Below are 15,643 nucleotides of genomic sequence, written 5' to 3' on the forward strand. Positions count from 1 at the left end.
CTCTTCTAACCTTGCTTCAAACTGAAAACTTAGTATAGGTAGCCCCCGGTTAACGAACAAGATAGGGACTGTAGGTTCCTTGTTAACCTGAATCTGTTCTTAAAGGAATGGTCCAAGCAAAAAATAAAATCAAAATCCACTTCCTCCAGCCCCTGGCAGCCGTCCTGTGCCCTCGCCGCAGCTCCGGTGGTTCCCGTTGTCCTTCGCTGCAGAAGCCGACCTCGCTAGGTCGGGTTCCGGGTCAGCTTCTTGTGCACTCCATGGCGCTGGACACGTGGTCCCGCCGACGTCATCAGGTCTGTACTGCACAGGCGCAGAACTACTGCAGAACATGCAGCTAATCTTCTTCAGTTCTGGCAATAGTCAAACTCCTGATCTGCTGCATGCTTATTTAGAGTCTATGGCTGAAAGTATTAGAGGCAGAGGAGCAGCAGGACAGCCAGGCAACTGGTATTGCTTAACTACTTACATGGTTTGAGACAGTATATCTACATCAGTATATCAGTACCTGCCCAGGGACATAGACATTCGTCTCCTGCTGTGTCGCTGCTGTGCGCACTCCCTACTCGCTCCCACGTGTGCTCCCTTCGTCGCTGGTTAGTATGGAGATCCGTAATTGGGAACACAGTTCACATACAATAATCTAAATGCTTGTGTCAATGAACGCTGGCATCAGTGAGATGCCTGCAGTCACTGACAAAACACATGCACGCATCATGTACTGAACAGTACACAGCGGGGGACATCTAGTGTCCAAACAGTAGATTACACACCAACACATTACATTACACACGAATACATACATTTGTACATTTGTGTATATATATATATATATATATATATATATATATATATATATATATATATATATATATATATATATATATGCGCTACAAATTAGTAACAGACACAAAATGGAAGAAATACACCTTTATTTCCAAACAAAATATTGTCGCCCTACATTGTACTAGAAAAATATTTTAAAAGCGTTGTAATAACCGGGACAAATGGGCAAATAAAATGTGTGGGTTTTATTCAAACTAGAGCATTTTATTTTAAAACCATGATGGCGAAAAACTGAGAAATAATGATTCATTTCCATGCATTTAGAATAAAATAATTCTTAGCAAAATGTACCACCCAAAGAAAGCCTAATTTCCAGGGTGTCACCCTGGACTCCGCACTCTCCTTCACTTCCCACATCCAAAACCTCACAAAGTCCTGCAACTTCCACCTTCGTAACATCTGTAAGATTCGCCCTTTCCTGACCTCTGCCACCACCAAACATCTCATCCATGCCCTCATAATTTCCCGCCTTGATTACTGCAATGCCCTGCTGTCTGGTCTCCCTATGACACGAACAGCCCCACTGCAGTCCATCATGAATGCGGCAGCCAGAATTATCCACTGCTCCCATCGCTCCACCACAGCAGATTCCCTCCTAGAATCCCTCCACTGGCTTCCTATTCAGTCCAGAATCAGATTCAAGATACTGTGTCTGACCTACAAATCCTGCCCAACCTACATTTCCGATCTTACTCAGAGGTACACACCTAGCCGCTCACTCCGCTCTTCCAATGAACTTCGCCTAACCGCCCCCCGCATCACCCAGTCCCATGCACGCCTTCAGGACTTCTCTTAGCTGCTCCAACACTATGGAACTCCCTACCTCCACCCATTAGGGTGATCTTCAAGAAAGCCCTGAAAACTCACCTTTTCACTCTAGCCTACTACCCCTCACAAGTGCTCTAAACCTACAGCTGAACTCTGGTCCCCTACCATTCGTGTCCTTACCTCTCCCTCTAGATTGTAAGCATTTGGGCAGGGTCCTCCTCCTTTTTTGTCCTACCTGATCTTGCACCTCCATTACTGTGAGCCCATGCTATGCATCTGAGTGAACCTAACTAGCCTAATCTCCATGCTCCATCCAGTGACTGACTAAGCATTACCTGGTACTCATACTATGGTGTGTGATCTGGTTTTTCTTGTATTCCTGTATTGTCATATTGACAAGACAAATAACATTTATATTGTGCTTTTCTCCTTGCGTTTGCTGTATGTCACCCCTAAATATTGTCTTTAACCTAAATTAATGTGCGCTGCGTAATATGTTGGCGCTTTATAAATTCAATAAATAATAATAATAATAATTGGTGTTAAAAAAACAAGATATAGATAATTTACTTGTGATAAGTAGCTATAAAGTTATTGGTGAATGAATGGGAGGAGCGCTGACAGGTGAAAATTGCTCTGGTCCAGAAGGGGAAAAACCCCTTAGTAGGAAAGTGGTTAAAAGGAAATGAATATGGCAGCCTCCATATAACTCTCACCTGGGTATTCACTTTCATTACTGATGATATAATGAAGAAATTACCTACACCTATCTATGAAATAGGGCTGGAGTTACTTTTACTAATTTTTATTTCTTTAAAAGGGGGGTGGTACATATTAAAGAGCTATGATTCCTAAACCCTTATGTTTTGGATATGGATGCCCTCAAATTAAACCTGAGAGTCTACACTTTATGTCCATAGTCATTATATAACTGTAATTAGAACATTTTTCAGAAAACAGGTAAAAAAAACAGGACCAGCAATAATTGTGCTTTTATAACTGCATAATTTTCCCATTGTGCCTGTTTAACTGTTGCCATGCATTTACTCAAACTTATTTATTTGTTTGTTTACTTACTTACTTACATCTTAACCAGTTATTTTAAAGTTGCTATTGCAAACATACTAATGGGCTGCATTTCCTCTTTTAATTTGTCCAACTGTAACTTACCAGAGGTGCCCGTTTGATTAATGCTAAATACTGCAGTAGGCCCTTGGCATGGTAGATTGTAGGGTGCAAATCCTTGTTCGGGTTTTGCCATTGCCTGTTTAGATCTTCTCCACTTAAAGAACAACGATGACTAGAGGTAAAACAAAAGTAAAGCATAAGTCTCTAAGTCTAAAGTCAAAATAAAAAGCTAAACTTAAGTCTAATTTTACATTCTTAAAAAAAACAAAAAAAAAAAACAAAACTAATATATCAATGCTACAGGGTCATTTAATAATTTAATTCTAAAATTGTCTATGTTTCAGTCTGTAGTCCACAAATAATTTCTGAATTAGAAAAGAGGTTCCAATATGACTTCTTTGCAACCCTGGCAACAGCACTTACAGAAAAATGTTTATATGTTTTAGGAGAAGTCAGCTATAGGATTTGCCTGTATATCCCTTTCATGACTATCAACGAAATGTTGTTTTTCTAGTTCGATGCAAATTTTGCTAAAATTTGTACAAAGCGTAAAGCCCGGAACTAGTGTTAATGCATGCATTTGGTATAGTGAATTTTAACACCAAAATACTCCCAACCACCTACGTTCATCACCCGAACGCAAAGAGAGTGTTAGGAGTTCACTACCCTGTGTGTCATATTGTGCTCCTTGTTACTCTGATACTTCCTCCTTTGAAAGGAAGAAGCATCAGACTCATGTGAAGAGCAACTTTAATTCACATACTGCTTTTTTGGAATCGCTGGTGATCATTGGCACTCCCAAAGCACAGCTGCAAGGCCTAATTCTGGGCATACACGGGTAGATCTGGCGGCTCGATTAGCCGCCGGATCGATTCCCGCTCGTCCCCGCGGGCGCTTCCTTATCTTCCGCTCAATTTCCGCTATTGTCCACCCGCGGGTATCATGCGGGGAATAGATCCGCGCGGTGATCGGACCTGTCGGATATTATCAATCGAGTCATCAGCGGCTCGATTGATAAGGCAGTGTCGATCAGTGTATGCCCAGTATAAGGGTCCTTTCACACTACCTCGGCTGCAGTGCAACAGAAAATATAATCACATCACGATGCTACATAAAGAAAACCTGTACTGAAAATAAAAGTCAAAATAAGCATACACAAGTCATACTTACCTTCCATGTAGTCTGCTCCTCGGTGTCTTTCTCCTGTCCTTCGTCCTATTTGTTCACTATGATCAAGGGAATTTTCCGTCCTCCATTTTGAAAATAGCCATTACCCATAACAGCTTTCTGGTCAGCACACTGTTAAACTGTAACAGCGCCCACTTGAGCCATAGGGAAACATGGAAATTACCTGGTACATCCGTTTTCCTCTCATCTATAACTGACAGCAACTGATATTTTACTGACAGCAACTGATATATTTCAGATCTGACAAAATATTGTCAGAACTGGATGGGATTATTGTCAGAAGAAAATGGTGAGCTTCTGAGAGGAACTGATGGCAAGGTAACTCTGTAATGTTCATTTGAAGTTACCTCATGTGTTTATTTTAAATAATTTTACTCAGTACAGGTTCTCTTTAAAGTAGGTATTGAAGAGTCAATAATATTTGCTAATTGCACACATTATACACAAAGAAATACAAGTACTTCAGTATCAGGTAGAAGAAAACCGTGATGCTTACTTTCCATTAATCACACCATCAGGGTTTATCATTGGAACAATTTTAAAAATATAGGATTCGCGCAGATTCTGTGCAGTCACACTGTTCCCCATAAGGAATTCCAGGGTCCCTTTCATTACCCAGCTAGCATTAGTCTCCCCAGGATGTACTCTGGAAGTGAGAAAGATGTAGGGCCGGTTTCCTTTAAAACAAAAAGAAAAGCACAGTATAGCAGAGCTTAAGTACCGATTTACCAGTAAGCCTTCATATCACAAAACACAGTTCCAAAGCCCAGTACCATTGTCATATTTTAAAGGGCCCTTTCACACTGAGGCGGTGTGGTATTTTTACCGCACCCCACCGCCGTGCAATGAAAGTCTATGGAGATATTCATACTACTACATTACGGCGCGACGCAAGTGACTTTTTCACCACATTCCCGACTGAGGTCCAGAACTACATTACCGGGCGAATTCTGCGGCAAGCTGTGGCAAGGTGCATCGTCCAGAAAATCATGTTAGTCTATGGCGACACATACCTAGATCTATAACTATACGCCTCCGTGCACTATCGCATACCGAAGCAGGAAGTGACGCCAAGCACGCGTCACTTCCTACTTGGCCTGCGGCCAGACAGGGAACACAGCGCAATAGCGGTGTTCCCTGAAGGCCTGGTTTTGGTGATGCATTGCGCATGTTCAAATACTGCTCTCCAAACCAAGGGTACAATCTGTATGGTGAAGTCTCACGCTCAATTTACTATTTAAGTCAAGCATACCTTCTAGCTTAATAGCGAATACTTGGAAGGCAGAGGCAACCTTTCAGCTAATATATTACAGATCTAATTTTGAAAACAGTACATTTTCTGTTAGCAGAAATCTAGAGAACTATACTCTCACTGTGCTTTCAAGGCTATCTTATACTTGCCTTTCTCACATGAAGCCCAAAATTTACATTATGCATTCTATAGTTGCCAAAATAACTATAGCATAGATGTGGAGTTCAGCACATAAACAAAAGATAGAACATACTATGAATATAAAGCAATTAGAAGAGATCACACCGAGAAAGGAAAGAAAATTGTGACTTGGCCAGGGACATTTAGCAGATTACTACACTAGACAAGTAAAAATATATATAGTATTGAAAGGTCAAATCTTATAGGGTTTCTACCTACTTTCGACCATTATGCTGTTAGTACCAAAGAAACAATATCTGATATGAAAGACACACCCATTTCCTATTCTTATGAGATTTGTTGTTTACTCATTGCTCTTGTTAATATCAAATTTATATACTGATCTCTCTCAAAAGTATGACCAAATATGAAATTATACCTTTTGGTACACTATAATGTACTTATCTGACTAATTTTTGGGAGATCAACAACAAAATATTTCACCCGCGTTGCTCGTAAGCAGTGGGGACCAAAACCAACATTAGTTCCTATGGTAACTGCTTAGGCAAACTAGCAGGAGTTTGAGCCATCATCAAATCAAAGAACCAAGGAAAAATTTGCTTAATGAAAGTATAAAACACTATTCTGCCGATAACCATTTTAGGATGTACAGGATTAGCAGTAGGATATTCACATCATATCTTTGATGGGACTTTAACAGTTACACCATATTGGCCCAGTTCCAACATTTCTAGAGCTATGAATACTTATGGTACCTTTCTAGGATGTAGTCAAACAAATGAGGAGATGAAGGGCTTTGAGAAATACTGAGCAAATTTATAGCTGTCACTTAATGTTCTAATTACAAAATAACCAGGTAAACTGAGCACTCTTTGTAATTTAACAAAAAAATTAAACCTGTACAAAAACTGAGCAGAAAGGTGGCACCATAAATACCAGTAAAATGTAAAATACATGCATATAAAAATGTACATTTCTCCTAGAGTAAAATGCACTATATGTTACTTTTTTCCTATGCTGCTGTCACTTACAGTAGGTAGTTAAAGTCTGACAGATTTTGAACTACTACATCTCCTTATGGGATATTGTAAGAATTGCCATACTTTTACTATTATAGTTTACAAAAGCAGTTCATGGAAAGGGTCTATACAAAGATACCAGCCAGCCTTCCCTTCTCGCCTCCACAAGGTTATGGAAGTTGGACTGAGTAACTGCAGTTCAGTAAATGCTTTGTAAGCAAATAAATATTTAAGAATCCCTCATGATGACATGGACTAGTCCAAAATCTGTCAAACTTAATACCTACTATAAGTGATAGATAGATAAGAAAAAAACAGTGTATAGTGCATTTTACCCTGGGAGAAATGTACATGTCATGCAGCAGATTAGACTATTAAGCTAGGAAACTTTATAGGCCCAACCAATGCTCTATATTACAGTCAGTCTCGCTGCCCTTCTCACTAGAATAGGTTGCCTATGGCTTTCAATATAATTATGAATTGAAGCTCTAGTGTATTCTAGAGTTTCAGAGTAACCATGAGACATTGCTGTAATAAAGAGTTCACAGGAGCTGCATAATGCATTTTAATTTAATTAAAAGATCCATCATTAGTTTTCTGAAGTTGTGTGAATTGACAAAGAAAATGGCCTTTAGCCTTGAAGGAAAATTCTATATGACTGAAACATGATCTCCTGAATGATGGATGAACAGGCACAAAATTATTTGAGACCATTTCTACTCACGGAACTGGTAGACGTGCTCATAGTAATTGGACTCTGGCATAGCTGTTATAGTGACGACTGGGCATCCATTTCCAGCTAGAGTTTCACATAATACATCTTGGCGAAAGTAGATTTGCTGGGGATTATGCAGAGTCTCCAGTTTTTGCAGGTGCATCTTTTGGAAATAAGCCAAGAGAGGAAAAGAATATTTATCTCTGCATACTTTTGTGAATGTAAGAGGAAAAAAGGTGTAACGTCCTTCAATAGACAGCGGACGTGAGAAGACTATGGAGGCTGCCATATTTATTTCCTTTTAAACTATGCAAAATGCCTTGCAGTTCTGCTGATCCTTTGATAGTAATACCTATAGCCATAGAACCAGAACAAGCATGCAGATCAGATGTCTCTGACTGACATTTTGCTGGATTTGCCACATATTTGTTTCAGGTGTGTGATTCAGACACTTCTGATGCATGAACGATCAAGCAGGGTGCTAGGCAACTGGTATTGTTTAAAAGGAAATAAATATGTCAGTCTACATATCCCTCTTGCTTCAGGTGTCCTTTAAGTATCTACAGCATTACCAATACAATATCAACACAAAGCATGTGCATTTTTAATGTATAGTACACGCCTATCAAACTAGTGTCTTGGTTTTTTTGATAAAATCCAGACATCTGAGAAGTATTACTTCATCTTTTGTCAGTTAAAGAGTAGAAATTGTTCATGCCGTCCTTTTTAGTGTAACGAAAATAAAATTCTACAGCTTTACGTATTCCCATTTTTAAATCTCAATGGCTTGTTATTAATACAAACTCTTTTCTCTACATCCTGCAACTGTAGTTCATAAATCACTGTTGTGCCCATACAACATGCTGTGCTGTCTGACAGGATGAAGCAGGAAAAAAAGGGCCTAGGAGCCCTTTTGGTAAAAATGGCGAAGCCATAGGCGCCTACAATAAAACCTGCATTTTGCAGCACAATAGGGACATTTTTTGCAAATCACGACTTTTTAAATAGCTGTGATATGCGGCTATGAAAGTAAATTTCGATGCCTGGAAGCATCCGCTTAGCAGCAAGAGGGGGCAATTTCAGGCTTTGTGTGTATAGCAACCCCTAACGAGGCAGCGGGCAAACCACCGGGCAGACAGAGCTGGCCGATCGCTGGCAGAGAGCATTGTTCTCTCTGCTCACCCTATAATCATATGATGTCACTCACAAGTCCCTACTCCTGCATAGAAACAGATAGTGTTGCTAGCCTGCAGACTAGTGACACGTCTGTACAGTATAAGCCCCATACTATTGTCTGAGGGATCGGGTAACAATCCCTCTCTAGCGACTTCCCCTGTGCATGTACGGAGCAATTAAAAAAATTAAAATGCTTAAAACAGATGCCCTCTGTTCAAACTGTCACTAATCTCTGAAAATGTTTAAAGTATTCAAGAAAAAAGGGGGGGGGGGGGAGGGGATAGGTTATCCAAAATATAATTGGAAAGGGTTAGTATTAACTCTACCAGTCAATTATTCAAAACTCATTCTCTTTACTATAGTCCCCAAGATCCAGTAGGTTATGTTGAGTTATTGCACTGCATATATCTTCCATTCTTTTTAAATTGCATTTGTTCAACAAGCTGGAAACACAGATCGTCGATATTCTGGCAAGAAAAATTTGAACTGCTAGTTCAAATGCAGCCAAATATTTTTCTACCAACAGCAGTATTTTTACATCCATTGTATTTGATGAGGATGGACAGTTAACACAAACCAATGCAGTTGGCAAATTATCCCCTGGGTATGCAACATGTCTCACCTTTAGAGTAGAAAATGTGTAAGGATAGTGATATGCAAAATAGCAGACATCATCTCTGTGAGGAAAGCTGACTGTGAATGTCATGGTGTAGTAAGACTTTCCCTTCTGACCTCCAGTAGCTACTGAACTCCTGGAGAAATGATTTCTGTAAAATGGAAAAAACATTAATGCTGATGTATGTTGCATACTTACATGTTATATAGTTTATTAATTGGGCTTGCTGAACAGTTGAATTATAGAAAACCTGAAGTGAAAATTAAGTAAGTGACAAGAAACGGCTTTCATCATCATAATTGTGATTTAAGTGTGACAAACAAAATTATAAAACAGACAGGATGTAAGCCCGACGAAGGCTGCAAGGCCGAAAGCTTGCTTATTCTTATACTTTTTAGTTAGCCAAGAAATGGTATCATCCTGATTTAAAACTTTTTTGCTGTTACGGATGGCTAACACGGTACAATACCCTACTGCTAATTATAAATAGTACTGTCCAGGAATCTCAGTCTTATTTCTTTATGCTGAGAATCCCCTATGGAGAGATGGACTAGCACAAAACCTGTCGGTAATGTCAGATTTCTACTACTTACTGTAAGTGACAGCAACATAGGAGAAAAGTAATTTATGGCTCATTTTGCTCAGAAAGAAAAATACAGTGATGTGAAAAACTATTTGCCCCCTTCCTGTTTCTTATTCTTTTGCATGTTTGTCACACTTAAATGTTTCTGCTCATCAAAAACCGTTAACTATTAGTCAAAGATAACATAATTGAACACAAAATGCAGTTTTAAATGATGATTTTTATTATTTAGTGAGAAAAAAAAAAAACTCAAAACCTACATGGCCCTGTGTGAAAAAGAAATTGCCTCCTGAACCTAATAACTGGTTGGGCCACCCTTAGCAGCAATAACTGCAATCAAGCGTTTGTGATAACTTGCAACGAGTCTTTTACAGCGCTCTGGAGGAATTTTGGCCCACTCATCTTTGCAGAATTGTTGTAATTCAGCTTTATTTGAGGGTTTTCTAGCACAGCCTTTTTAAGGTCATGCCACAACATCTCAATAGGATTCAGGTCAGGACTTTGACTAGGCCACTCCAAAGTCTTCATTTTGTTTTTCTTCAGCCATTCAGGGGTGGATTTGCTGGTGTGTTTTGGGTCATTGTCCTGCTGCAGCACCCAAGATCGCTTCAGCTTGAGTTGACGAACAGATGGCCGGACATTCTCCTTCAGGATTTTTTGGTAGACAGTAGAATTCATGGTTCCATCTATCACAGCAAGCCTTCCAGGTCCTGAAGCAGCAAAACAACCCCAGACCATCACACTACCACCACCATATTTTACGGTTGGTATGGTGTTCTTTTGCTGAAATCCTGTGTTACTTCTGCGCCAGATGTAACGGGACATGCACCTTCCAAAAAGTTCAACTTTTGTCTCGTCGGTCCACAAGGTATTTTCCCAAAAGTCTTGCCAATCATTGAGATGTTATTTTTTAGCAAAATTGAGACGAGCCTTAATGTTCTTTTTGCTTAAAAGTGGTTTGCGCCTTGGATATCTGCCATGCAGTCCGTTTTTGCCCAGTCTCTTTCTTATGGTGGAGTCGTGAACACTGACCTTAATTGAGGCAAGTGAGCAGTTCTTTAGATGTTGTCCTGGGGTCTTTTGTGGCCTTTCGGATGAGTTTTCTATGCGCTCTTGGGGTAATTTTAGTCGGCCGGCCACTCCTGGGAAGGTTCATCACTGTTCCATGTTTCTGCCATTTGTGGATAATGGCTCTAACTGTGGTTCGCTGGAATCCCAAAGCTTTAGAAATGGCTTTATAACCTTTACCAGACTGATAGATCTCAATTACAGTACTTTTGTTCTTATTTGTTCCTTAATTTCTTTGGATCTTGGCATGATGTCTAGCTTTTGGGGTGCTTTTGGTCTACTTCTCTGTGTCAGATAGCTCCTATTTAAGTGATTTCTTGATTGAAACAGGTGTGTCAGTAATCAGGCCTGGGGGTGACTACAGAAATTGAACTCAGGTGTGATAAACCACAGTTAAGTTATTTTTTAACAAGGGGGGCAATCACTTTTTCACACAGGGCCATGTAGATTTGCAGTTTTTTTTCTCACTAAATAATAAAAACCATCATTTAAAACTGCATTTTGTGTTCCATTTATGTTATCTTTGACTAATAGTTAACGTTTTTTGATGAGCAGAAACATTTAAGTGTGACAAACATGCAAAAGAATAAGAAATCAGGAAGGGGGAAAATAGTTTTTCACATCACTGTACTTCTTATTTCTATGATTTTAAGATTTTCGTGACAGTTCCTCTCTAAAGGTTAGAACACTAGGTTTATAGTGATAAACACCCACATGTGAATGATATGGTTTATTCAGCTCCGATACAGACAAATCTTGAACTATCGAAGAAAGGGCTACACTGGGCTAACTGCTGAGACAGTATTGTTTTAAAGCAATGATGTGAAACAAAGTTAAATACTTTACCTCAGCAGGGACTTTCTGGATCCTCCTGTACCCCAGCAATCCAGCTCTGGGTCCCTCTATAACTATTCAACTCAGTAAGCCAAATGGGTTTCTTCTAGCTAAGACCTAGCTTGTTAGATAGGTTCAGAGGGACCCAGCACAGGAATGGTGGGCTCCTGGATGGACTGGGATGCCTCTACTATCCAGAGGCTTCCCTCTACTGAGGGGAGCATCCAAATTATTATTATTTTTGGGGGGGTTACAGGTTCCCTTTAAGTCCTGCTGTACACTATGGAGATACTTTATCTCTACTACATGGCAGTAAAGAAAAAGCTAAGCCGTAAGAATGTATTCATAATAGACAGCCGTTGTGAAATGGAATGTTACTTTACATTAAAAATAAAGTTCTTTAGACAGGGAGCTACAGTTAAAAGGAGGAGAGCTAAAGTTTATGAAGAGCTTCTAGCTCAAATACACTTGAAAGAGAAGCTCCTTAAACAAAAGGCAACTAGAGAGCTAGAAAGAGACCTTTTTCTACTGAGGGACCAATTAAGGAATCACTTAATTCATGACTATGACTTCTTACTGCAAAAAGCAAACTTAAATTTTTACTCACAAGGAAACAAACCCGGCAAGCTTCTGGCTAAACTACTTAAAAATAGAAGCGTAAGGTCCAGAATTCACTCCATGTCCCACCCATTTACCAAGCAAACCGTGTCCAACCCAAAAGATATTGCAAAAGTATTCAGAGATTACTACGCTAACCTCTATAACATCAAGCTTGATGCCTCTACTGTACAACCAACTGAATTATCTATCAATAGCTTTTTGTCCTCTATAAACTTACCCAAATTATCCCCAACACAATTAGAATCCTTGAACAGACCATTCTCTGAATCAGAGATTAAGAAAACTATTAATCAACTGAAATGCAATAAAGCACCAGGCCCCAACGGCTTTACAAACGAGTATCTCAGATCCTTTAATGATACATTAACCCCTCACTTAACGTCTTTATTTAATTCATTTGCTGAAGGAACCCCTATCCCAAAAGAATTCCTGGAAGCAGTTATCACTGTCATACCCAAAACAGGCAAAGATCAATCAGACCCCGCAAATTTTAGGCCTATTTCGTTACTGAATGCAGATATAAAGCTCTATTCCAAACTACTAGCAAATCTCCTTATGCAATTTACCCCTACTCTATTACACCACGACCAAGTGGGATTCACAAGAGGGAGACAGGCCACCGATGGAACAAGGAGAATGCTGGGATTGCTTAGACATGTAGAGCTCTGTCGGACGCCCTCTCTGCTCCTAACTTTGGATGCGGAGAAGGCGTTCGACAGAGTTCATTGGAGGTTTCTGAGTAACACCCTGTCTAAATTTGGCTTCCTAGGCCCGATCCATACAGCCATTATGGCTCTTTATTCATCTCCATCTGCTAGGGTAAATGCGGCAGGATTTATTTCAGACCCATTTGATATCACAAATGGGACTAGGCAAGGTTGCCCACTATCTCCCATTATCTTTGTTCTTATAATGGAGACAATTGCCCAAAAGATCAGAGCCAACCCCCTTATTAATGGAATTAAAATTAATGATGCACACCACGTTATAAGTTTATTTGCAGATGATGTTGCACTGATTATGACCGATCCACTGAATTCCTTAGATCAACTAGCAAAAGAACTAACATTGTTCTCAGAGGCTTCCTACTATAAGCTAAATCAACACAAATCAATAATCCTAGGAATGAACGTTGACCCAGCTTTGAAGAACAAAATCTTGAACAAATTTCATTTCCCTTGGTCACAAACTGAGGTCTCGTATTTGGGTATCCAACTGACGGCAAAAGCAGATAAACTCTTTGGAAGTAACTATATACCCCTTCTGAATAAGGTTAAAAAGGATTGCTCTGATTTATCCAAAATCTGGTTAAGTTGGTCTGGCCGCATTGCGGCGTTCAAAATGGTCATTTTGCCCAAGATTCTTTACATACTAAGAACTGTTAACATCCCGCTACGTAGAACCTATCTAAATGATTTAAAGAAATGCATTAATCACTTTGTGTGGAATGGGAAAAACATAAGAGTCCCTTATAGAGTTATGACAACTCCTAGGAAGCTTGGTGGGATGGGACTACCTTCCATAGAAGCTTACTATTATGCCTCCTCTCTAGATTTAGCCAAACAATGGTGGAACACTTCCATACAAAAACCATGGGTTAAATTTGAACAGTATCAAATGAAAACTAGCCTAAGAGATGTTTTGGCGGGTGTACTCCTAGGTGCTAAAGCCCCTCCATCTAAATTTCCTACCATTCAATCCTTGCTCTTAGCATGGGAACACTTCATCAAATACCCACCTAAAACTCAAGATCTTCTTAAACCTATAATTCCATTAACAGCTTTAAACCTTTTCACTTCTAACCTTAACCTCCTTCCTTGGTATAAAGTTAACCTGAAATCTCTCAATATGCTCTTCTCTGGCAGTAAACTGAAAACATTTGCAGATTTACAAAGGGAATATAACCTTCCCCACTCACAACTGTTTACATACCACAGAATATTTGATCTAATTAAATCTAGAAAAGTAAGGGTTCCTCAATTACCAAGCCAGCTCCTAACCTCACTAAATAATATAGAGGCACAGAAAGGGGGAATCTCAACTTGGTACGAGGCCATCAACGCCCAGGATTCCTCACCTCTACAAAAATATGCACTAGTTTGGTCCAATGATTTGCAAACGCCTATTTCAGCACACGACTTAATCATTTCCTCAGGCAAGGTATTAAGACTCTCTAAAAATAACTCTCACTGGGAAACTTCCCGTAAAATAGTTTTTAGATGGTACTTAACACCAAGAAGAGTGGCCTCGTTCCAACCCGATAGCTCCCCCCTTTGCTGGCACTGCTCATCTAATACAGGAACGCTTCTGCACATGCTCTGGGATTGCCCCATCATAAATAAGTTTTGGCTCCAAGTAGAGTCCCTGATTAAACAATACTTCTATAGCTCCTTTAAGATCTCACCCAAGCTGGCACTACTACTGATTGACCTCCATCTCCTACCCAAACCCATACAACCGCAAATAGCCCATGTTTTACTATCAGCTATATCCCTAACAGTGACAAATTGGAAATCAGCAAACCAAATCAACATAACCCAAGTGTTATCTGTGGTTAATAGAAACATCTCGATGGAATACAAAATAAGAAGCAGGACATTAGGAGACCACAATAATTGTGTTCTCCCAAAAAACTGGCTGAGTTACGCTAGCCAATTACCACTTTAACTTGGTGAACTGATACCCCTATACTTTTAGCCTTGTCGGTACCTTTTTTCTTCTCTTCTTTCTCTTTTTCTAATCAAATCCTACTTCTTGCTCTTTTCTCTACTAATGCTCTTCATTCCTCCTAGTAGCTATTACCTCGGTTATATGTAGATGAATAGTTACCCTTATAGAACTGTTGCTATCACTCTAACAACAAAGTCACAGTACTAATAAGTGTCGTAAGCCTGTTGGGCTACCTGCCTCGACACTTTTTCAACCCCAAAGTTGGCTGTTACCTGTCACAGGTTTAGCTAAAACAACTAATCCGGGTTCTTAGGTTTTGGAGTGATTTAAATATTATTCTCATTATTCTTTATCGTTCCTAATGTTTACTGTAATACATTTGTTATCTTACATATATTGTAGTCATATATAAGATTCACAGCTTTTCAACTGCAAGTTTATTTGAATTTTTGTAATTAACATCTGCTCAATAAAATCTTTTATGATGAAAAAAAAAAAAAATAAAGTTCTTTGATTTACCAAGAAAGAATGTATATAAAACTTACTTGTAATAACAAATATCTGTCCCAACTCGGGCCCACCAAGGCCTGGAATTCAGAGCTTCCTGTACAGAATACATCAGTGGCTGCATGCCTTGTGGGTAAAATGGAGATAATTCCACCTTTACTACAATATCAACATTATAACCTGTACTAGTAGCCTATAGTCTATAATTTGACATAGGAACCAATAAAAGCACAAGGAAGACATCATGCAATCTCTAGAATTTAAGCTCACAAGGACATGGGCAACCTGTAATGTTGCTCATCTCTGTGGTACATGTTCTTTCAAATGAGCATGTGCTGGTATTGGATGTAATCATACTGCAACATGAACTATGTATATATTTTGTATTTGCGTTGATGTATGTTCTGTGCACGAGCTATGTATGCGTTTTTGGTCTTCACTGTCTGTAGCGCTATGAAAGATATTGGCACTATATAAATAAATCTATTGCCATTCTCCTACAAACAGGGCC

At 39.4% G+C, this 15,643-nt stretch overlaps 1 protein-coding gene across 2 annotated transcripts in view; it reads right to left on the minus strand.

Annotated features, from left to right (window-relative positions):
* Positions 1-15,643, minus strand: part of AGTPBP1 (ATP/GTP binding carboxypeptidase 1) — a 180,986-nt gene that overhangs the window by 33,892 nt on the left and 131,451 nt on the right. For both annotated transcript variants that reach the window (XM_068237116.1, XM_068237126.1), the window contains exons 18-22: positions 15,171-15,258; positions 8,856-9,000; positions 7,067-7,220; positions 4,427-4,607; positions 2,785-2,914 (exon numbers count right to left, since the gene is read on the minus strand). In XM_068237116.1, coding sequence (XP_068093217.1) covers positions 2,785-2,914; positions 4,427-4,607; positions 7,067-7,220; positions 8,856-9,000; positions 15,171-15,258 — 698 coding nt within the window. The remainder of the gene's footprint in view (positions 1-2,784; positions 2,915-4,426; positions 4,608-7,066; positions 7,221-8,855; positions 9,001-15,170; positions 15,259-15,643) is intronic.

Source organism: Hyperolius riggenbachi, chromosome 1, assembly GCF_040937935.1.
Source record: "Hyperolius riggenbachi isolate aHypRig1 chromosome 1, aHypRig1.pri, whole genome shotgun sequence".
NCBI lineage: Eukaryota > Metazoa > Chordata > Amphibia > Anura > Hyperoliidae > Hyperolius > Hyperolius riggenbachi.